Below are 23802 nucleotides of genomic sequence, written 5' to 3' on the forward strand. Positions count from 1 at the left end.
GCTGTAGTTTACTAAAAACGGGCTCAGCGTAATAATACAGAAAAAAATATGCTTTGGATATAATCATAATTTTTTTAAGGATGGGGCCCTAGGGGGCCTTGTGTGCAGGGGCCCAGGTGGCAACTGCTTATCGGCCGCCCTGTTAAATTCGCCACTAGGGCCACCTAATGGGAACGCTGCTCGACTCCACCTGAACGAAGCGGTGTGGCTGTTGTTTATTCTTAGCGTAGTAGTTGTGTGCGTTACGAAGCTATGCGTAAACCAATACAAATATGAAGCTATCGAGAAAGAATCAATGCCCTACCAATAAAGCTCCTGAATTTTTTCGGACCTAACGCACACCTATTCTGATGTATGTATTTCTACGCTAAGAGCTCGGTCTGGCCTACACGTGAAGAGCTTGGCGCTATCCCCACCACTTCTGACTGGCTCTTGTTCTGCGAAGGCGAGAGCAAGAAAGAAACGAGAAAGTGGTGGGGATGCTTCGCTGCGTGGTACGTACCTCACGGGCACCAGGGGGACCAAGCTGTCTTTGTTTGGCTGAAGTTTTCCCGTTTAGTTAGCACCGCATTGGCAGGAGGCGCTAGGTACATCACACACACATACCTACGTGTATCAGTGAGCACGACACACAAGCTTTCGACGTTGGTGAAATGTTACCATGACGACCGTCGTCATTTAGAAATGTTTGGCGCAGACACGAGGAAGTGTCCTCACTTTCCCTGGTTTACCCTTTCTAAGGCCGTCTGACCATGGATTGTCGCGTCAGTGACGCGTATGCAGCAGATAGAAGGATAAACATTGAAATTGAATAGTTCTTCTTTTCTTAGGAAAAGAAAATATATTCAATTTCTTTGTATTGTAATGCGATTCACACATTCACAGTTTAGTACGCACCTCATTGGTAGGAGGCGCTACAAACTCTGCTTCAACTTTCGTAAGAGGGAAGCTTGGCCCCCCTGACGGGCACCGAATCCCCACCACGCGACGAGCAGGCCTAGCCCGAGAGAGAGAGTGAGATCGTACAGAAAAGGAGCACCGAGGCAGGCAAGCGCTGTGGTGGGAGAATACCCCTCACGAAACTCACCGGCCAATATATCTGAAAACGACTTTAGTCCATATTGCTTTAATCAGATACATAATCTCAATTGACCCTAAACAGTACAGACCATTGCAATACGATAAGTAAGCTACATAATTCCATAAAAAAAGAAAATAGTGACAACGTTCAAGTGGTAAAACTGCCTCCACCCAAACGAAGTCCCTGAAACGTTCCTCGACATCGCTACACGTATAATAGTGTCAACGATGTTGGCGTGGATCGATCAAAATGGGACACACTATACAAGTGCCAATCTATTCCTAGACCTATCTCATTTCCAACATTTCAACATATTTCATACCTTTCTAAATTCTACTAGAGAAATCGACCCCTTTAGTTCCATCGCAAAGTTTATACGTTAGGAAGGACATACACCTATAGACGCCAAAAACTGACGTTACTTTGGAATTTTTTTTAAAGAAAGTATTACCATTATTGCATCCGCATTTTTTGTATTAATTATGTCACATCTTTCGCAATAATACTTAATTTTTTAATGTAAAAATAGTCGTATGATACAGTTTTAGGGGTAGTTCCAAATGCGTCATTCGCTGCGGGCGGTTTGCGGCGCCCACTCCCAATTAACCAGATTTTACCTGAAAGCGAAAAGCAAATCAGTTTCTTCAAATATATTAACAAATACTGCTTTTCGACAGGACGGATTCATTATTTCCTTCACAGTTTCTTTTCTATTGCATAAAAAGACAAGATTTCAAGGTTTCATTTCGAGTGCTGCCATTTCTTTAAAAATGACCTTTTTTAAAATCGGCCCTGAGGACGACTATATAATACATCTACATACAAAAATGAAGTATTATAGCCCAAGATGTGACATAAATAATACAAAAGACAACTATACAACATTTCTACATACAAAAATTAAGTATTACAGCCCAAGATGTGACATACTTAATACAAAAAAATCATTCCTAACAAAAATTCTGAAAGAACGTCAGTTTTTAGGCCCCTCTAGGTGCATGTGCCCCCTTAAAACCGTGATAAACAATCCTATGCTAGCACACCCTACTCGCAGATCAGCTTCTTTCACACGGGAACAAACGGCTTCGATATCCTAAACTGAAGAATGATGCCCCAGTTAAATTTACCCAGCAACGATGAGAAAGCTGTTTTCTAATGCATTGCAACCAAGAGCCTTGGTCGTCCATTTAAATGAGTGAATCACTTGAGATATAGCAACACGGAGGACAACGTGGATCGTGCTACCCCCTGTTTATGATCTTCGCAACAGTTCGCATCAACAACGTTAATAGAGACATGACGTGGACGAAGTTAATAGAAAATGCCTGTCATTCTTTAAACGGCGATACTCCTGAGGTCCGTAACTTGCCCCTACCTATCGGTATCAACCCCCCACTCGTTGGCCGGTTACCAGACAAGCTCTAAAATCGGTGGCTAGGTCGTTCCCGCGATAATGAAAGGTACAGGTGGCTGCAGGGTAGCGTTAGTTGTTGGCCGGTGTCCGTTTTGGCAAAGTCGTTTTCTTCTTCTACTTCTTCTTGCTCGCTGAGTGACTTCTTTTCTAATGCCGCGCGAAACAACGGTACGTTTTCATCGCCGCCCCTTGGCAGGCTGGCTTTAACACATGTAACCTGTACGCGTGGCTAATAGAGAACGATTTCGCGCCAGTGGTGCAATTTTCTTCGTGGTCTCGCCGTGACAGCAGCGACGAGGGTGAATCCTATTGCAATCTTTATTCTTCTTGTGCGACACCAAGTTAAACGCGGGGACTTCGCTAACGATGCGCAGGCATTTGTGTCAATTTTATTATCACTGGTGCTCTAAATTCCACGCAATTCCGCAGCTGTGCTTCTCTCGTTGACGCGGGTAAAACGGGTCCTGCTGACGATTCCTTTCCGAAAGGATACTCACTGCTTCATCCTCGCACTGTTAGGCAGCTTTTTCTTTGCGACGTTTTTAATATATGTGCAGCGTGCATGTCATTGCTTTTACGTGTACGGAGTGTTTGGAAATGTGCAACGCAATTGGGAAACGTGGGATTTTTGCAGCGCGAATTTTCGTTCGTGGGATAATCGATTTTGGAGGCTGCTTAAATTTGGAAATTGCGGGGAAATGCTGTTAATTGGCACGGTATAACAGAGCACATTTTAATTTTTTTTTTTATTTTCTTAATGGACAGATGATCGGTAGTAGAGATAAATCGCGAGTACATGATCCTCGTCTAATTTCTGCTAACGTGATTTAAATTTACGACTCTTCAACAGCTTGAACTTGTTTTGTTTAATTATATTGTAACTTCGCTATTTTAGTTAAGATGATAATGGTTTTGCTCATGAATTGCTACTTCGACGTATTACATCCAAATTTGGAAAGTAATCGTTAGAGCTGCTCAACTAAATTAAGCATGCGCGTGTTTTGCGAATTTTAAAAGTGAATTTTACTTAAAAACGAGGCTTTATAGGAAAAAGTGTTATTCTACTTGTTGATTTCTCTTTGTTGATTTACATCGCGCAATTGGTCATTATTAAAATATACTAATTAGATATACCTTAGCAATTATATTTTTTAAAAAATTATACCCATGTACCTAAAAATTAGAAATTAAAACAACGACTTTAGAACTTCAATAATTCCATCTCAAAACGAACGTATTGGGTTTACGTCATTATTGCACTGATAGCCTCGTTAATATGAATAAAAAACGCTGAAAGGCAAATATGTAATTGGGGGTGATACTACGTGCTCCTAAATTCTTCAACCCCCTTTTTGGATCAGCCTGTAATTAATAAGACTGCGATATAATCTGTATTTTTCGCTCCTTTTCTGAATACACACCCCTAAATTCTTCGACGACTTAGTAACTAGAGTCTAGTTCAGTGATTCCCAATCTGTGGGTCACAAAGTGTTTTCTGGGAGATAACCACGATTTATTATTTTTTAAAAATATTATTAAGTTAGAATAATATTCCAAAATACCTATTTTTAATGCGTTTTCTTTGCCTTGTTAAATTTACCTTGCCTTATATGAGAGGGGGTTGTCGCAGGTTATTTGAAAATTGTAAAAGGTGATCGCGACTTAAAAAACTTTGGGAAACACTGGTCTAATTAATACAAATTAGCCGTAAACTGTATTCGTATCAGTATATCCAACGTGATTTCTCAAAACCAACATTACTATCCGCAACAAGTACCTATTATTATTTCATTCTCCACATTAGAGTACAATACGGGCATTATTGATATAAACGTGACAAATTTAATTTCTCAACAGCAACAAAATCCCCGACGAATGCATATTATTATTTACGTTTCACTTAAGCCCAACTACTTTAGCACGAAACGCCCGATTAACAGGCGCTAATAATAACATAACGCGGAGCGATCTACAATTTGTTTAAACAATTTATTCGCACACCTGAACACGTATTTTTGCTCCCATGGTCCTGGGGTGAGGTTGATACCGAGTGTTCAAGGCTCCAAAACCAAAGAATCTAAGAATACAGCAAGGACGTGCCGAAATTGTGAGAATTCTTCGGCAATAATCGCGTAAATATAAACTTGGCTGGTGCCGCGGCGCGGTGTGGTCGAGTGAATAATTCGTTTTATTGACGCAATAACCACACTTTTCTGCATTTTTCTTTTATCAAGCGCGAGCGACGAAACACGATCCAGCACCGGCAGCCAAGTGCGCCCGACGTAAATATGAAATGCGACGAAAACCTACCGATCGGTGATTCGCATGAGGGATCGTTATTACCGCCAACGAACGACGCGAACTTATCGTTTCACGACGTTAGCATTCAAAGCCACCAAGAAACAAACAATAATAATAATACAAAAATAATAATGCAGATCCGTCAGCATTGGGCTGAATTTTTGTAGAAAGAAACATGATACTTGTAATCCTTAATTATTTATTGCTACCGCTACCAAGTTAATGGTGCTAATTTGTTTCGTTTACACACGAAATTTATACGTGGAAGCTCCAAATACGTGATTTATATAAGTGCATTTAATATTTGTATAAAATTCAGCGAACTTTAGACAGATACAGTGGAAACTCGATTATCCGAATTAGTCGGAGAATGCGATTGAAGAATAATTGTTTGTTACATAGTACTGCATTTATCAAGTAAAAATTGTATTGAAATTTAATAGTGTCACTTTGGGTCACCGTGTCTTTTTTTAAATATTTTAGACGGAATTATAATCTTTTAAATGGATGAGTTGAATTATATCACGTTATTGATTAAAAATGCAGAAAATAATCTTGCAAAGTATATTTAGGTAATTTATAAAAATAGCAATAGAAATGGGTGTGGAATATTACTTCTGTCATGAATCACTTTATTTAAAACTCTGATTCTTTTATCAAATTTAATATTCTGCATCTGTTAAATAATTTACTATTGATTATGGTATAAACATTATCTTTTTTTTTTATCAAACAGTTGCGAATCCTCTACTTAATCATTTTCGTGTTTATGAAAATCTTCGGAAATCAAAATTTCGACAAAAAGCGTCGATCACGTAAACTCAAAAAAAAAATCGACAGCTGTGTCCCCATTGCAAATCGTCCATTAATATTGTATAGAAATGCAGCTAAAGTAGTTGTTTAAATATAACGGACACCATAAAACTGCGAAAACACTTGCGCGCGTGTGTGCCAGGGGCTAAAAATCAGCGTGACGCATGCATTTCGATCGAGTCATCAACTTGTATACACACAGCGCATAAATTTTTCTCCACTTCGTGGTAGTTTTTCCGGGGACGAAAATAAACCACACATATACGTGCTCGCCACGTAAACTTTCACAATGTTTACGTCTTTTGTCGACATATATTACATATTTTGTGTGCGCCCGAAGTCGAATCAAATCGACGCTGGTTACTTTTTTTTATACAAAACGTGGCGTAATCTTTTGTGTAATTGAGGGGAGACCATTCCTCGTGTAAAAATAATATTGTAGAATTTGGAATCTATTCTTTTCTTAACATGAGACTTACTTCTCGAGAAGACTGAGGATAGGGAGTACGTAGCTTTGAAAATTGCTTCTTTTATTCGCGCTTTTTTGTCAATCTCGTCCTTTATACTACTGCCTTTGGCTTTGTTAAAATTCTCTAGCTTTTTTCTCTTCTTCTACTACTTTGTTTCCATTAACTTTTACTATTTTTTTATTTTTTTATTGTACTTTTTGTATGATACAATAAAAGTATGTCGTCATTAGATACTATTATTATTTTTATTAATCCTGGCAAAAAAAATTATTAATGGAGAGCCCAAGTGACACCCAAGCTCAAGAAGATTCGTAAGATGATTCTTTTATTACTCGAAGGAGTCAATTATATTACCGAAATACTTTACTCCCCGATTAAATCGGATAAACGAGGTTCTACTATACTTAGAGATTTCGTTAACTGAAATTTCACACGTGACTAAATTAAGTGCATGATTAAGTAATCTTGATCATTAAGATCGTATCTGTGAGTAAATTAACCCTTGGACAACGGATGCAGGGTTCATTTTGCCCAACATGTAATCTTATTCGTATACATCTCAGTGCTGTCTTATCCTGCAGGCGAAAGGGGCAGCAGCCTCAGGGCCCCGGAGCTGAGGGGCCCCGCGAAAAATTGGAAAATTAAAAAAAATAGGATTTTAAAAGCTAGAAAAAAAGTTGGGAATGAGCCCTCCAACTGTGACGGAAAGAAAATAACGAATATACTAAAGAATTAGATTTTAAAATGAGGCCCTTTTTGCGTGGAGTGGACTACACGTTTAATCTTATTTATTTAACTGTTTTAATACTTATTCACTTCGCGTGTTAGAGCGGTATTTTTTATTTTATTTAACTTAGAATAATTTAGAGGGCCACATATGGAGCTCGCCTCAGGGCCCCCGGAAACGATAAGACGGCACTGATACACCTCGGAATAAGCTATCAACTCAGTTTATCATCTTGTAGCCATCTAGAATTCTCACCTATTTCAAGAAGTAGATAATACCAATAATAAGTAACACGTGGAGTGGCGCGTCCAGAGGGGGTTAATGCAAATTTAATTTGCATTAAATTATTTTTTCTTGTAAATATTTTCACACGTGCAACTCGGCTGCCCCCAAGATTAAATCCTGAGTGCGCCACTGCACTGATGTAGTTCGATATTTAGGTATCTGCCAGGCAAGGGCTACATACAGTATTTCCTCGTTAACGGCTCGCTGGCCGGGACCGGAGTTGAGCCCATATCGTGAACAGAGCCCTAATTCCGAGTGTTCGTTTCTCGCTTCTTTCTGGCCGAAAGGGAGAGCGAGATGGAACACTGCGTGCGCGGCGAGCGTGCGCGATGGTCGCAAGCGCTTACCGTGAACACGAAAACCGGTTCGCAAAATCTTGGCGCAGGCCCGGCTCACGGTAAGCGCTTGCGACCATCGCGCACGCCCGTCGCGCATGTAAAGGACAGAGTATCAGGCGTCCGAAAGACGGAGCGAGACAAAACATCAACGCGTGGTCTGTTTCGTACCGTCCTCGCTCGCTTTCAGTGCCTCTCGCTCGCTCTCGCCTTCGCCGGACACGAGTGAGACAGAAGTGGTGGGGATAGCGGAAAGTCCGTATCGCGTACACCGAACCGAGCCCTTAACGAGGAAATACTGTACTTCTTCCCCTGCAACGCTCTTTTCGCCGCGTAGGACTTTCCATTTGTTACTAAAAATAATTAAATACTCCACGTTTCAGTGTATTCCCTACATTCCTACTGTAACGCAGAATTCTTGACATTGTTAATAGGTCTTAAACGCGTAGCTTGGCCGCCACCGCCAGAGGATCAGGACTTCGACTTCGTGGAGCAAGGACCAGTGCAAGCGAAGGTAAATTTTCCCATTCGTACAAGACCCATCAGAAACATACGCGTGCTTGAACAGATTGTTTAGAAAGATTAGAGATAGATACGTGTGTTTTTTTGTAATGGAACTACTCGGGGAACACCGCGAACCCTTACTCGCCGATTGGAACGCAACTTCGTGAGTTCATAGAGTGACTCAAGACAAGAACAACGGTATGTTTTATTCGGGCCCAATCGCCCTTAAAGCAGTGTTGCCACGTTATCACCATATTAATCCCGGAATGCCACATATTCCAACCCGGAGATGGAAAAAGTAAAAAAAAAGTTTTGTTCCCGAATATCCGGAACACAAATATGCAATTCTTTTAAGCTCAAACAATTCAGAATTTAAAAGTATCTTATTTTTTAATTAGTAACTTTCATGGTATATAAAATTGATACCATTGTATACAATATTAAAATACCCCAATATTTTATTATCTCATTTTTTTCTACAACCCGGAGATTTTTGCAGTAAAATCGGAGCCCGGAGATTTGTTACGAAACCTAAGTCTCCGCGCAAAAACCGGAGAGGTGGCAACCCATAGACATATATAGACGGAGCATGTACTGAGGGGGGTTGCAAGGTTCGCGGTGAGGGGATGGTGATACAGGTAAATCGGGTAACTCCGTTCCTCCTCGTTGCTATTCGGAAATACAATAACGTTATGTATCTATGAGGGATACTTACTCGAAAAGGTTAGGTACACTTATACATACATTCAAATTTTCGTATATCATGTAGTTTATATATATTTAACCAAGTTAGTAAATAGAATTAAGCTTTTTTTTAAATAAAATCGTACTTATACATATTTGCAAGAATAGTTATATTTTTAAAGATTTTATAAGCTTAAAAAGAATATAATGAAAATTGCTGATATAAATTCGTGCATACATAAATATAATTATATAGTAAAATATATATATATGTATATGCATATATATATATATATATATATATATATATATATATATATATATATATATATATCATTATTTATATTTTCTTTCTCCAACTGTTCGTAGTTTTTATTTTTCCTGCGATTTGCACAACCGCTTCCTACGCAATAAGTAATTGTTACACTCAATTAACGTATACTGCGACGCTTTAGAACAGCAACAGTGGTTGTTTCGAACACAGCCATTAATGCCGAAACGACACGAACCGAATGCATCCGTGGCTCACAGCCATAATCGTACACTCTTTAAAATCGCATAACATTTTTAAAATTAATCCAAACGACTTGAGTTTTTTTTTTAGAAGCTAGAAGGATTAGTTTGCTACGTGACGTGATTTGCCGTTTTGAAAAAAAATACACTTGGTCGGAATAGCAAAAAAAAAATAGAAAAGGTCGTTTTTTCAACTTTTCTTGTGACCCTGTAACGAAAATTAAAAAAAAAAGTTTGTAGATTGAAGAAAGTTGTATGGGTTTCTAAAATTTCAGGAATATCGGTTAACGTTGCTCCGAGCTATAAACGCTTAAAGATCGCAGAATAAGGTCGAGAATCGATGATTTTGGGAACTTCCGCGATTCTGCGATCTTTAAGCGTTTATAGCTCGAAGCAACGTTAACCGATTTTCATGAAATTTTAGACACCCACACAACTCACTTCAATCTACAAACGGGTTTTTCGAATTTTCATTACAGGTTCACAAAAAAAAGTTGAAAAACTTTTAAAGTACAACTCCTAAAGTACAAGAGACATAAAAAGAAATTTCAAACAAACGATTAATGGTGCAATAAGCACTGCAAACTCGCGTTAACAGAATTTTGAAAAAAAAAAAATTTTCAAGTATTTTTTTTAAACTCTTTTCAAAATTTTGTTAACGCAAGTTTGCAGCGTTTAGTACAGCATTAAACTTTTGTTTGAAACATTTTTCTCTATCTCTTGTACTTTAGGAGTTATACGTGAAAAAGTAGGAGTGGTTATTGAATTTGAGGTTAGTTTTCACAACCATAAGGGGCGATTGGGCACGAATGAAAGATACCGTTGTTCTTGCCTCGATTCACTCTATAAACCCACAAATTTGCGTTCCAATCGGTGAGTACGTGTTCGCGGTGTTCCCTCAGAGAGACGGTCGACTTAAGGGGGTATACCCGTTTGAACCCTCGGAAAATGTATACATTTTGTGGATTTTTTTACAAGTCAACGGTTTGATGCAGATTTCCCGGTTTTTAACTATGTTTACATAGTATTATGAACTACTTATAAAAAAAGTTTCAGTTAAAAAACTATTGTTTTTCGGAAGTTACGGATACATGTCCGAAAGTCTCTCGATTTTAGACGGCTAAACGGTGGCCCTAAAAACTCGCGCTACGTTCAACCAATTCACTTCCAATTTTGCATGCAGAATCATAATAAGATTCCGCATCGTCCAACGAAGGCTTTTTTTATTTCGATTCCCCGTTTATTATTTATAAAGGAAAAAGGTGGATTTTTCTCTTAGAAAAATTTAACCTTACCTTTGATCTCTCACCATTTCTTTATTTTTCAAAATTTTCAAAATCGCCTTCGTTGGACGATGTGGAATCTTATTATGATTCTGCATGCAAAATTTGAAGTAAATTGGTTGAACGTAGCGCGAGTTTTTAGGGCCACCGTTTAGCCGTCTAAAATCGAGAGACTTTCGGACATGTATCCGTAACTTCCGAAAAACAATAGTTTTTTAACTGAAACTTTTTTTATAAGTAGTTCATAATACTATGTAAACATAGTTAAAAAACGGGAAATCTGCATCAAACCGTTGACTTAAAAATCCACAAAATGTATACATTTTCCGAGGGTTCAAACGGGTATACCCCCTTAATAGCTGTAGAATCTTGTAAATATATTCTAAATCGCGACAGCTCGGTTAGAAACTAGTCCGTCGAACAGGTATCGGATATGACGCAAGGATCCTGCATCTTTTTTACCAGTTACCTGTGATTTTTGTCTTTATTTTGTAACTGTCCCGCCGTTTGTTCATGCATCTTTGTTGTTATGCGTGCATTAGATGTAATTACGTCGTTTTCTGTCTTTTCCTCCGTTTCTTTTTATGAATGTTCCCCCCACCCCGTTCGTGTTTGTTTTCACGTCGTGACTAGTTGAAACTATTCCGTGCACGTTACCGACACGTTTCTCAAATCATGTACATAGAAACCGCGCAGTGGGGACTCGCTAGTTGCGCTCGACTCGGGCCCGGCGACACGCATATATCGAATCTGTGCCACGTTTCGCCTGTAGGAATTGCCCTGATGAATAAAAATGAAAGCGAGGGTACGCGGACGAGTTGGCTACTTGTACTTACAGCTCAAGGGTAATAATTCATTCTTCTTACATACGAAAAATGAAATTTCCACGCTCAAAAAAATCACGTTGCCACTACAAATTTGAAACGCTTCATAGAGCATAAAAACAGTTCAATCTTCATGGCAACAATTTTCTGTATCTACCTTGGTTTTCAAGCATACAGAAAAATAGGAAAACACACGTTAACCTTTAGGGGTGTCTGCACCCTTCAGGTTCTTCCGAACGAAAAAGTAGCAAAAAACAAATTCCCTGATAGTTCCTTTGAGATCCTCTGCAAACATGAATTTTCGGGTTACCGAAGTTGCTGACTCTATTGAATAGTCGCTGAACAGAGGCAGATATGACTGTTGGCGCAGGTAAATAACGGGCCCGTTTAGCGCGCAACCACCGAGTCCCCGCTGTGCACGCTTGACGACGCGGTTGACTACACCACTGTGGCTATCGAGGCGGATGTACCGAGACTATTCCCCGAAGGAACGTTCGAATTCGTCGCAGAAAGGGCGACCGAATCGAGTGGGACTCGAAACTCGCGTGTCATTACGGCAACCCGCCTACAAAAAGCCTCTGTTTTCCCTTCGAAAGACCCGCGGAATCGGGGATTTCGCCTCGTACCAGAGCAGTGCCTCGTCAGGTTCGTCGCCGCAACCGCCGTCGACGATCGCTCGTTCGCCGGTACAGGGCGCCGTCCCATCGTCCCCGTCGCCGGTTAGCCCTGGCGGGACTCTGCGACAGCCTTCGCACTTTCAACACCAACCTGTGCCGAAGGGCTGGTCACCGGTAACACCCCCAGCAACGTCTCCGTTGCCGCAGCAACCGACTCGACCGTTGTCCTGGAACAATCCACTGCAACAGCAGAATCAGCTACCTCAGGTAAGTGGTCGCAACATAGGTGTCGACTTGATACACGTTGCATAGTGCCTCTACGAGCTATAGTGACTTAGGTGTGAGGTCACTCAGTGGGGTCTTGACCGATATCCTGCTGGGTATGGGCCGCTAAACGTGACCTCTTGCAGGACTGTGTTTAGAGAAGACCAGGACAAAACTGGGGTCCTAAAGGGTAAAGTCTCCAACATTACTTCAAGACGTGCAGTGATTTTAATTTAAAATAAGTTGTTAATATAAAATAATTTATATTACATCTGTTCTAATGCAGTAAATATACCTTAGTACAATGGATTTTTATTTAATATGTGCTGACAACGAGACAAATTTTAATTGCCAGTAGCAATGGTTAATTGATGTCTTTTAATATTGATAATCAGTTTCTTCAATTTCTTTCTTATTTTATACAAATCGAAATTATATTACTTAATCTTTAGGGCCCCGGTTTTGTCCTGGTCATCCCTAAACACAGTCCTGCAAGAGGTCACGTTTAGCGGCCCATACCCAGCAGGATATCGGTTAAGACCCCGCTGAGGGGCCTCACACCTAAGTCACTATAGCTCGTACAGGCATTATACGTTCTTTAACCAACGATGTTTTCAACGTTCGATCGTGTAAGTGCGATCGTTAAGAGGCTTTCGCGGTGGACCTTTGGGGTTGAACTGAAATTTGTTGAGACGGAATGAAGACCACGGGGGAGGAAGCATCAGATGAGTCACGTTTTCCGTGCTTTGTAGGGGAGCAAGTTTTAAAGATCTGAACTGAGTTATTCGTTGTCATAATATTAGTTATGCCGTTGGTGTTTTTTTACACAACTTCGTGGACTTATCTACTACTCAGCTACTTTCCCTGTTAATAATTACCTTTTTAAATAATCACTGCTTGGGTTACATTTAAATTGTTATTTAACTTCTAAAATTCATTCAAATCTTTCCAATAGCCCAATTTTTAACCCTTCGTGGTCACATGGGGCCCACAGCGCCCCCAGTGTGGTTTTTGAGTTACCACTTTGGTATTATTGAATCTTTTAATTTTTGAGTGGTGATTGTACATTGGTAAGACTCTAATAGTCTTTTTCTAGAACTGTACATTTTGATATGATGAAATTTGTAGCTGAAAAAATAGTTGTGGAAAGAGGCGAGTTTTTTTGGTTAACCCTTTCGTTACGGCAGTCCGCTCCGCTAGAGTGACGCCACTGAACGGGGCACCGCGCCGCAAAGTGTGCACGTCGGTAATCTTCGGTGTTCACTATAGTCGGCACCCGTATGGAAAGGGTTAAAACTCACCAACTTTTTAAATTTTAATATTATGGTCTACAAATTTACAGAAATATTGACAAAGAAAGAAAATTACGCGGGTTGCGAGACACCCCGTGTGATCACGAAGGGTTAATATTGAGTTTCTCGTGGAGTTATCAAATTATTCCCCTGTTTTACTTTGACATGTGTTATTTCCCCCTGTACCTATTTCTAAAGGACTTATAACTTTGGACTTGGAAGGTTGTTCCCCTTTTCAACTGTGTCAAATTAAGGTACACCCTTTTAGCTGCCAGGTGCTATACAAATCAGAAAAATCAACGAGGATGGACTTATCATATTTCTCCTTAGAGCGTATATTCTAAGTATTTCTCCCCTATGGTCTTCAAATGCGGGGCAAGAGAAGTGCAGGATATACGGGGTGTCTCGTAATGGATAATATAAGTGAAAGAGGATATTTTTTTGCACTTAATTTGGTCAGGAAAGAATCGAGTTTCCACAAAAAATGATTGCACATTTTCGACTTACTTTTTCATGTAGAATCACCAGCCTTATGCTTGACACGCTATATGCAGAATTCAGAGTGTTATGGGGTATTGGATTGAAAGTTAAAGACGGTACGAAATTTTTGGTTTTGATGCGATTGTTTGGTCAGTGGAGAGGTGTATGATCGATTGACTTATCGTATTAAATTGTTAAGTGGAGAATAATTCTCCACTTAATAATTACGTAATTAACAATAGTTAGTTGGAGGCACAACTTTAACATGGTTCTCGTGAGCAAAACTCTTGGGGTTGCAAGAGCGAATTTGAAGATTTGGCACCCCTAGGATAAGAAGTGTCTGCCACCCTTTCCGCGAAATATCATAAAATATTTTAATCTAAAAGAGTCGAAACAATTTCAAAATTAATTCAATATGGCAACTCAAATATGAGTCACTGCTAATTCGCTACAGGAAACAAAAGTGGATTGTTTTTAAAGCTGTCTTAAGCCTGTGTTTAAATCTTTCTTAATTTCTTTCGCTCAAAATTGGTCGCTCCCCCAAATTTGCTGCTCCCCAAAATTTTTATATTCCCCACAATTTAATGTTCTCCAAAATTTGTCGGTACCCCAAATTTGTCGCTCTTCCAAAATTGAATGTTCCTCAAAATTTGCTGCTTCCACAAATTTTCCACGCTCCAAAATTGAATGTTCCCCACAATTTAATGTTCCCCAAAATTTGTCGCTCCCAAAAATTTAATGTTCCTTAAAATTTGCTGCTCCCACAAATTTTCCGTGCTCCAAAATTGAATGTTCTCCAAAATTTGTCGCTCCCAAAAATTTAATGTTCCTCAAAATTTGCTGCTCCCACAAATTGTCCGTGCTCCAAAATTTAATCCCCTACATTTTCTGCGCTCCAAAATTGAATGTTCCCCAAAATTTGTCGCTCCTCCAAAGAGTGATCCAAAAATGAGGCCTTTTTTACCCCCTTTTTGGTCCCACGATTTTGGAACTGAATTTTTTGCCAAATGATACCTTATGATGAGACATCAATCACAACAAATTTTCAAGTTGAGGTGACAATTAGTTTCTGAGATATGGACGGTTAAAGAAGTGAAAATTCGTTAACGCCTCAGCCCATACGCTTCAATGTACGAGCTTCTGTCAGTCCGAAAATTTAAACAATTATTTCCGGGGGTTTTGCTGACTGCTAACAACGAATTTGAACTTAGATTTTCAAAATTCACGAAAAAAAAATCAAAATAAAAAAAATAAATGTCTGTGTAGTGGATGCTTTTTTTTAATATATCGTCCACCATGTTGAATCGGCCATTATGAATTTTGAAAATCTAAGTTCAAATTCGTTGTTAGCAGTCAGCAAAACTCGCAATGGGCGATTCAATATGGTGGACGATATATTAAAAAAAGCACCCACTACACAATCATTTATATTTCTTGATTTTGATTTTTTTTCGTAAATTTTGAAAATCTAAGTTCAAATCCGTTGTTAGTAGTCAGCAAAACCCCTGGAAATAATTGTTTTAATTATCGGACTGACATGGAAGTTCGTACATCGAAATGTATGGGTTGACGCATTAACGAATTTTCACTTCTTTCACCTCCCATATCTCAAAAACTAATTGTCACCTCAACTTAAAAATTTCGTGTGATTGATGTCTCGTCATAAGGTACCGTTTCGCATAAAATTCAGTTCCAAAATCGTGGGACCAAAAAGAGGCTATTTCTTGGGTCACTCTTTGCCGCTCCCCAAAATTTGCCGCCCTAGGCAGCAGCCTACATAGCCTTTACCCAAAACCGCCCCTGTGGGGTTGCGAACTCTCCTACTTCCTTCAGTTTTGCTCGCGAGAAGTATAATCACACTCGCACAAAAGTAGCAAATATTACAGTTCGTGTAGTGTCCATTCTGGGTGAAATGAGCTAATACATAATTAATCACTTTTATATACAATGGAAAATTTGAAATATTTCTAATCGAGGAATGATCACGTCAACAGGTTAAGGACACCTTGTTTCCTGTTGAAGGGAATATATATTTTTAAATATCTACTTAAATATCTAAAATAAATAATCATACACAATTAACGATTTCACAGTGGTGTAATGAAAATTATATAGTGAAGGGAGAATATGAAAATTCAATTCTTCGCTAAATAAGACGGTCAAGTAAGTAGAAACGCTCAGTATCTGGTCAGACGCAAATGCGTGATTGCGATAGAATATGCATCTAGTCCTACACTTGAAACTGTATTATACACGTATATGATTCTAACATCGAACATAATATGAAATATTTCTTTATATGTAAGGTCACATAAACTAAAGACTTACCTAAAACAAACCTAACTATTTAAAAGCACCGGTGACCATTTAAAAAATAAAAGATTCACAGACCAAACATTAAGCAAAAGCAAAAATTTAACGAAATGTAGCCCCAACACGTTTAATTTTACACCCAGTATATCCAATAAAATTGTCTCAATTTATTGTTGGTTACCATCAGTTATGAATACTAAGAATATCAAATTTTGCAAAAGACGATAATTTTAAGACGTTACGAAATCAAGATTCACGAACAAATTCCTCTATATGAGTTCACAAAAATCGTATCGTCTGTTGATTTTTATTCTTGGCGATCTTAAACGAACTGATTGCTTTTTTTTAACTCGACACCTATGTGCACAGCTTAAAATCTCGACAGGTGGATCGCTTCGCAGGAGAGGTATATATGATAGCAAGGGAATTATTGTGTTCTCGAGTTGTGGTGCTACTTTTCCCTGCTCTGGAACGAGCAGTGTAGTCAACGGCAGTTAATTAGTTTCGAAGACGCGGCTCCTTCAGACCGTAACCCGGCGAACGGACCGCTGCGCTGTAGCGCGGACATATGATTGATCGAACTATATTATTAATTGCAGCAACACCCCCAAAACTATTACTCGGCACAGCAGCCGTCGCAGAATCAAGTAGCCCCAGCTGTATTTGAAGCACCACCATCCACGATCACACTTCGCCCGGAGCCTCCAATCTCACAGGTTCGATTAATTGTACTTAAAACTACAAAACGTTTGATGGAATTAACACGATTTTCTGTCTCGACACCTTGCTAGAATGTTGTCTTTATTAAAATGCAACGGATGATAGTATGAGACTCGATAATCCGAAGTGAGAGGGACTCGAATTGATTCGAATTAAGCGGGACCATCGTGTACTTGACGTATAAAGAAAAAGCGTTTAAAAAGTTTTCAGATTATGATACAGTTATAATCAGTATATAGTTTTAAATAGGAGTCGGGTTAAGTAAATTTTAGCTTAGGTATCGAGAATCAAATTATTCGGGCTGCTATAGCAGGGGCGGGTTTATGTATAGGCTAAGTAGACTGCGGCCTAGCGCGACAAATTTGGGGGCGGCAAATTTGAGAGACGGCGAATTTTGGGGAGCGGCAAATTTTGGAAAACGAAAAATTTTGGAGTGTGGCAAATTTTGGGGAGCAATAAATTTGGGGGCAAATTTTGGGGAGCAATAAATTTGGGGGCAAATTTTGGGGAGCAATAAATTTGGGGGCAAATTTTGGGGAGCAATAATTTTGGGGAGCAATAAATTTGGGGAGCAATAATTTTGGGGAGCAATAAATTTGGGGAGCAATAAATTTGGGGGCAAATTTTGGGGAGCAATAAATTTGGGGGCAAATTTTGGGGAGCAATAAATTTGGGTGCAAATTTTGGGGAGCAATAAATTTGGGGGGGCTGCGAATTTGGAGAGCGGCAAATTTCGGGAAGCGGAAGATTTGGGCGATGATAAATTTTGAGGGGCGGCAAATTTTCGGGAGCGATAAATTTTGGGAAGCTACAAATTTAGGCGGTGTTAAATTTTGAGGGGTGACAAATTTTGGGGAGCGGCAAATTTTGGGAAGTGGAAAATTCGGGGGAACGACAAATTTGGGAAAACCGCAAATTTGAAAGGCGTTAAATTTGGAGGGGCAGCAAATATCGGGGAGTTGCAAATTTTGGGGTGCGGCATATTTTGGAAACGACAAATTTTGGGGCGTGGCAAATTTGGGCGGCGATACATTTTGAGGGGCGACAAATTTGGAGGGCGGCAAATTTTGGGAACCGGAAAATTTGGGCGGCGATAAATTTTCGGAAGCGATAAATTTTTGGTAGCTGTAAATTTGGAATGCGACAAATTTAGGCGGTGTTAAATTTTGAGGGGCGGCAAATTTTGGGGAGCGGCATGTTTTGGGAAACGGCAAATTTTGGGGAGTGGCAAATTTGGGCGGCGATACATTTTGAGGGGTAGCAAATTTTAGGGGGCGGAAAATTTTGGGGAGCGGCAAATTTCGGAGAGTTGCAAATTTTGGGGAGTGGCAAATTTGGGCGGCGATACATTTCGAGGGGCAGCAAATTTCGAGGGGTAGCAAAGTTTGGGGAGCGGTAAGTTTTGAGCGAAAGAAATTGGGAAAGTTTTAAACACAGAGGCTTGACAAGTTTAAAAATAATTTACTTCTTTTTATGCAGCGAATTAACAATAACTCATATGTGAGTTGGTATATTGAATTAATTTCGAAGATGTCTCGACTCTTTAAAATTAAAATATTTGATGATATTTCGCGGAAGGGTTAGTAGATACTTGTTAGCCTAGGGACGCCGAATCTCAAAATCCGCCCCTATATCTTACTGAAAATAATTCCAGACGGACAGATACTAAAACGTAGAATTTTCCCAAATTTATTTGATAAGCGTATGACCTCCTTCTAATCTTTCTATCCAATGTAACAGTACCTATTAGGGAACGTATATTTTTTTATCTGCGAAGACGAGAAAGATCAAAAGTAGCAAAATATTTTAGTGAATAAATATTAATATAAAGATATCACTGCATTAGATAATAAGAATAAGGGTCGGTTTGACGGTTTCCAATATTACAAACGTATTTTCGATTTTTCATGAATTTCGGATGAACTTTTATAAATAGTTATAAAATATGTGGACACATTAATAAAGAAAGCGGCGGGCAGTCGGAAAGAGTAAAATAAAATTGGGTATCGCGCCCACGCGTGTTGCTTATATTAGATCCAGGTACAACACAAAATAATTTGCGGAACGATTCGCACGCAATAATACGGAACGTTTGGCAAGAGCTCAATCCTGAAATATGCACCACTCAGTTTTCCCTGGATTTGTATTGCACTTCGAAGTACGCTCGATTAAATATCTGATTTATTATTATCGTCTGCGAAAGGGTAGCATTTCATTTCTGTTGAATCTATACACAGTGTTTCATAATATATGACAACTACTGCAGTGTTGGACTTAGGTCAGGAAAATAAAAAAGAATATTCATACATACATCTTTTCCTTCTTTCAGTTTTCAATAATTTTTACAAACGAAACTATAGGTGGACGTGGATTTATTGTTTATCATAAGTGGTGCATACAGTTTGCGTAAATCTTCCGCTTTAAAATCTTTCAAACTATGAAATTTATACAAACTTCCTTTCATTTATTCAACGTGCTCTATTAAACAAGCAATATGTACTCTTGCTTTTATATTTCTTACTAACATCTAAAACATAGGTGTTATTTGAGATGCTAAGTTACAGTGGCACATTATTGGCGGATAAATGTAGAAAATTGCTTCAAATTAAATGGTCTATAAAGTCAAAATACATACTTAGATACCTTTGGCGATGAAAGCTATAACCAGCTGAAAAACCCCAAATGTGTTCGTTTCTTACCACAGCAGAGCTTTGCAGACCCTAAACACCCATCAGTTCAGCGTTATGAACCCATACGTACATACATTTGATCAGAGCACGTGGTCGGTGCGGAAAACGCCTATAGGCGTCAAATCCCTATGGTTAACGCATACGACTTAAGGATTTCCGCACACGTGGTACGTTGCGCATTTAAATCTCAAATTAAGGGGTTATGCCTATCTGAAAACGCAAGTATATTCGGGATTTTTTTCTTCAATTTGAAGACTTTTTTTAAATTAACGGTAGTATAATCGAAAGTATATATTTTAAAGTTCTTGTACTTTTTTTTGCAATGCGATAACTAAATAAATAATGGAATTATAAGCGATCTCCCGACAGCGCTTTTTTTATTACGGTGATCACTATAGCTACGACCTGGTTCATCAGAAATAAAAAATTCGACCAAATTTAGTCAGTATATTAGATTAGCTTGTCCTTAATCGTGGGTTTTTCATTTCCGCTGGGTAGTTGTTATTTTACAGATGGAAAATGATGAAACATGAGCGCGATTCTGTGGTGAAAATCGATACTTTTGCTATGAGAAGTTGCCATTTTGTAGCAAATTAATATCTTGGGTTAATAAACGATTAAGGACAAGATAATCCAATATACTAACTAAATTCCCGCGAATTTTTTATTTCAGACGAACCAGGTCAGAATTAGAATGTTCACCGCAAACTACTGACAAAAAAATCGCTGCTGAGAGATCGCTAATATTTTTTTTTATTTGTGTATATTTTCCATCGCAAAAATTACCACAAGTAGTTTAACATGTACACTTTCGAATACATAAAGGTTTATTTAAAAAAAAGTGTTCGAGGGTTTTAAAAAAAATCCCGAAAATACTTGTGTTTTCAGACCTTGCAGGTAGGCATAACCCCTTAACAGAGTTACAGCACTATTGTGACTGTTGTCACCCGACACTGAAAGTGCCGTTTTCGAACCCTGCTCCTTTTACGAGTTTGCTATACCTCTTCTATGAACAATACTGCATTGTCCTCCGCAGAAATATAGGGATGTCGTACGGTAGCGCCCTCGAGCGTCTTGCCAACAAGAGAAGCCCACAGGAACGTTCTCAGCGTACTTTTTGGATGTTAATACTTTAACGCCTTGAGATGTGCAGAAATGTGTTGAATACGTTAAATGTGTTCGGCCCTGAGTGACGAAGAACACGTTTGACGGCTTGTACCTTCAAAACTATCGCTTTACATATCACTTAAGTGGTTATGCTTTAGCCACTCTGGCAAACATACTACGGGCGACAGTTGGCCGCTTGGCCGTCGGAGTATCTTCAACGCCTTCATAAAACAAATAGTTACATATAAATGTGCACTACTTGCTTAAGAGTCAAAAGAAAGTTCAACATGTGAATGGTAACAGCAGGGGCGGATTTGGGTAGATATAGGCTAAGTAGGCTGCAGCCTAGGACAAATTTTGGGGAGCGGCAAATTTTGGAGAGCAGCACATTTTGAGAAACGGCAAATTTTGGGGAGCGGTAAATTTTGGGAAACGAACCATTTTGCAGTGTGGCAAATTTGGGCGACAGTAAATTTTGAGGGGCGGCAAATTTTCGGGAGCGATAAATTTTGGGAAGCGGCAAATTTGGGCGGTGTTCAATTTTGAGGGGCGGCAAATTTTGGGGGGCGGCACATTTCGGGGAGTTGCAAATTTTGGGAAATGACAAATTTTGGGATTTGGAAAATTCGGGAGAGCGATTGGGAAACCGCAAATTTGAAGGACGTTAAATTTTGAGGGGCGGAAAATTTGGGAGGCCGAGAATTTGGACGCCGGCAAATTTTGGGAAGCGGAAAATTTGGGCGACAGTAAATTTTGAGGGGCGGCAAATTTTGGGGAGCGACAAATTTTGAGAGGCCGAGAATTTATAGGGCGGAAAATTTTGGGAAATGACAAATTTTGGGAAGTGGAAAATTCGAGAGAGCAATTGGGAAACCGCAAATTTGAAGGGCGTTAAATTTTGAGGGGCGGAAAATTTTGGGGAGCGATAAATTTTGAGAGGCCGAGAATTTTGGGAACGGCAAATTTTGGGAAATGACAAATTTTGGGAAATGACAAATTTTGGGAAGTGGAAAATTCGGGAGAGCGATTGGGAAACCGCAAATTTGAAGGGCGGAAAATTTTGGGAGGCCGAGAATTGGAGGGCGGAAAATTTTGGGAAGCGGAAAAATTGGGCGACAGTAAATTTTGAGGGGCGGCAAATTTTGGGGAGCGATAAATTTTGGGAGGCCGAGAATTTGGAGACCAGCAAATTTTGGGAACCGGAAAATTTGGGCGACAGTAAATTTTGAGGGGCGGCAAATTTTCGGGAGCGATAAATTTTGTGAAGCGGCGAATTTGGGCGGTGTTAAATTTTGAAAAATGCTATTCTATGCAGCAATGAATAATAAACATTTATCCCAAAAATAACATTAAACTCCGTACATTAGTTCTTGAAAAAAAATCATGAAAATAGGCCTCTTGTTCCACCGGTAAAGTAGAATGAACCCTAAAATACCACTACAAGATAATTAAGATAATAATAGTTCATACCACGGTGTAATAGACAGGTGTTCCGTCTCAGCACCTTTACCCCAGCGATTTTGTGTGCCGATTTTTGTTTGGTTCTTCTGGTCGTCGCGAGAGGCGCAGTGATGAGAAACCATGGGCGGTATTCTCAGTCGCTACTTATCCTCCACTAACCTAGCAGCTAGTAAACGATGCCGAATGCTTAAGCATTTGCTTAAGAATAAGTAGCGACTGAGAATACCGCCCCATGTAAGTACGCATGCATTTATGTGATTGCGTATAGAGCTTTTAATACTACTATGCGCAAAAAGTCAGCCTTATCTGCTTGAGCGCCACTCTAGCGGCCGCCAGAAGAACTACTTAGAACGAAAAAGTCACACATTCTGAAAAGGAGTCGGAACACCTGTCTATTACACCGTGGTTCATACTATTCGTCGTTCATAACAATGGAATGTAAATTTTCAGGCACCAGCGCCAGTTTATCAAGCACAACCTGCCGCAACCAAGGCTCCAGTTAGTGGAAACATGAGAGGAGACCTGAAGTGGCCACCGCCGACCGTGAAAGCGCAAACGGAGGCTGAGAACAGAGCCAGGATGGAACTGGCGAAAGGAGCTGCTGTCAGACCTCGCAGAGTGCGCAAGGACTACAGCGGATTCTTCGCTCAACACGCGTTGAACAGCACGTATCCGGGTTACCGAGCTCCTCCAGGCACGCAATACTTCACACCCTCCTACCAGCAATAGCGTAATCGATTCGAAACGTCTGTCCTGAGCTTTGTTTTCCACGAAGCACCGCGAACCACAACGCACGGTCGAGTCTCTTGCCCCGGAACGGGAACGCCCCTTTGAAATTCAATCGGAACCACCAATCACGCTTCGACGCTTCGCTGAAATCGCTCAGGACTATTCTCGTTGGACTCCGAGCTTTGTCAGAACGGACAGAAGGAAACGAACCGAGCGAAATGATCGACTAACACATATCTTACTACCTTTCGGTTAGAGTTACTTTTATGTAGGACTTAGGGCTGTACACACGGATTACAGGGTACGTGATTATTGCTCTTCCAGTTCTTCGTCCGAATTGGCACTGTACTTTCACGAGATGCGCCAAAGATTAGATGAGCTCTTCCTTGCCACCAAGGGTCCTTTCGAAGCTTTCTGCTCGCGATTGTCAACCTCAAACCTTACGTGTATATACTGAGACTGATCGAATGATTGCTTTTTACGTTGATCAATAAGCGTAGCTTTACTTAAAAGAGAAATGTTAATCGCGCGATTGCTGTTCTTATTTATGGTTAAAAAAAGAAACTAATGCTTCTGATAAAATGCCATTCGTCTCGTGGAAGGGTGAGGAAAAGTAGGAGGTACGAAGCTGCAGCGGAACATGGTGATCGTAAAAGTAAAAATGTCGGGTAAATACAAGAATTTCTTAACGAACAACGAATATCGACGACACGATCGCGACCGAATGAGAGTCGAACGGAAATGTTGCGAGGGAATTTCAATGAACGAGTCGTAACATCGAAATGATTTTTTTCTAAAGCGATTCAATGGGAAACGATTTAACTAACGGAACTTTTTAATAATGTAACATATTGATGTGTATAAATAAAGAATATTTAGAAACATAGAAGGCCGT

The 23802-nt window shown here is 39.6% G+C and overlaps 1 protein-coding gene and 1 long non-coding RNA gene across 5 annotated transcripts in view; one reads left to right on the top strand and one right to left on the bottom strand.

The window, feature by feature from the left end:
- The window catches only part of LOC143371958 (uncharacterized), a 52574-nt gene extending 28778 nt beyond the window's left edge, over window positions 1-23796 (top strand). For 3 of the 4 annotated variants that reach the window (XM_076817807.1, XM_076817722.1, XM_076817978.1), the window contains 4 exons: window positions 7861-7940; window positions 11744-12118; window positions 16800-16916; window positions 22629-23796. In XM_076817807.1, the coding sequence (XP_076673922.1) occupies window positions 7861-7940; window positions 11744-12118; window positions 16800-16916; window positions 22629-22907 (851 nt within the window). In that variant the 3' untranslated portion in view covers window positions 22908-23796. The remainder of the gene's footprint in view (window positions 1-7860; window positions 7941-11743; window positions 12119-16799; window positions 16917-22628) is intronic. The other variant, XM_076817888.1, reaches the window with a different exon arrangement.
- On the bottom strand, window positions 11952-12833 carry LOC143375124 (uncharacterized). Its single transcript, XR_013086821.1, has 2 exons — window positions 12723-12833; window positions 11952-12175 (listed from the first exon to the last, which is right to left on the bottom strand). It is a non-coding gene; the product is annotated as an uncharacterized LOC143375124 (long non-coding RNA).
- Window positions 23797-23802: the final 6 nt, after the last annotated feature.

Source organism: Andrena cerasifolii, chromosome 1, assembly GCF_050908995.1.
Source record: "Andrena cerasifolii isolate SP2316 chromosome 1, iyAndCera1_principal, whole genome shotgun sequence".
In the NCBI taxonomy this organism is placed as follows: Eukaryota; Metazoa; Arthropoda; class Insecta; order Hymenoptera; family Andrenidae; genus Andrena; species Andrena cerasifolii.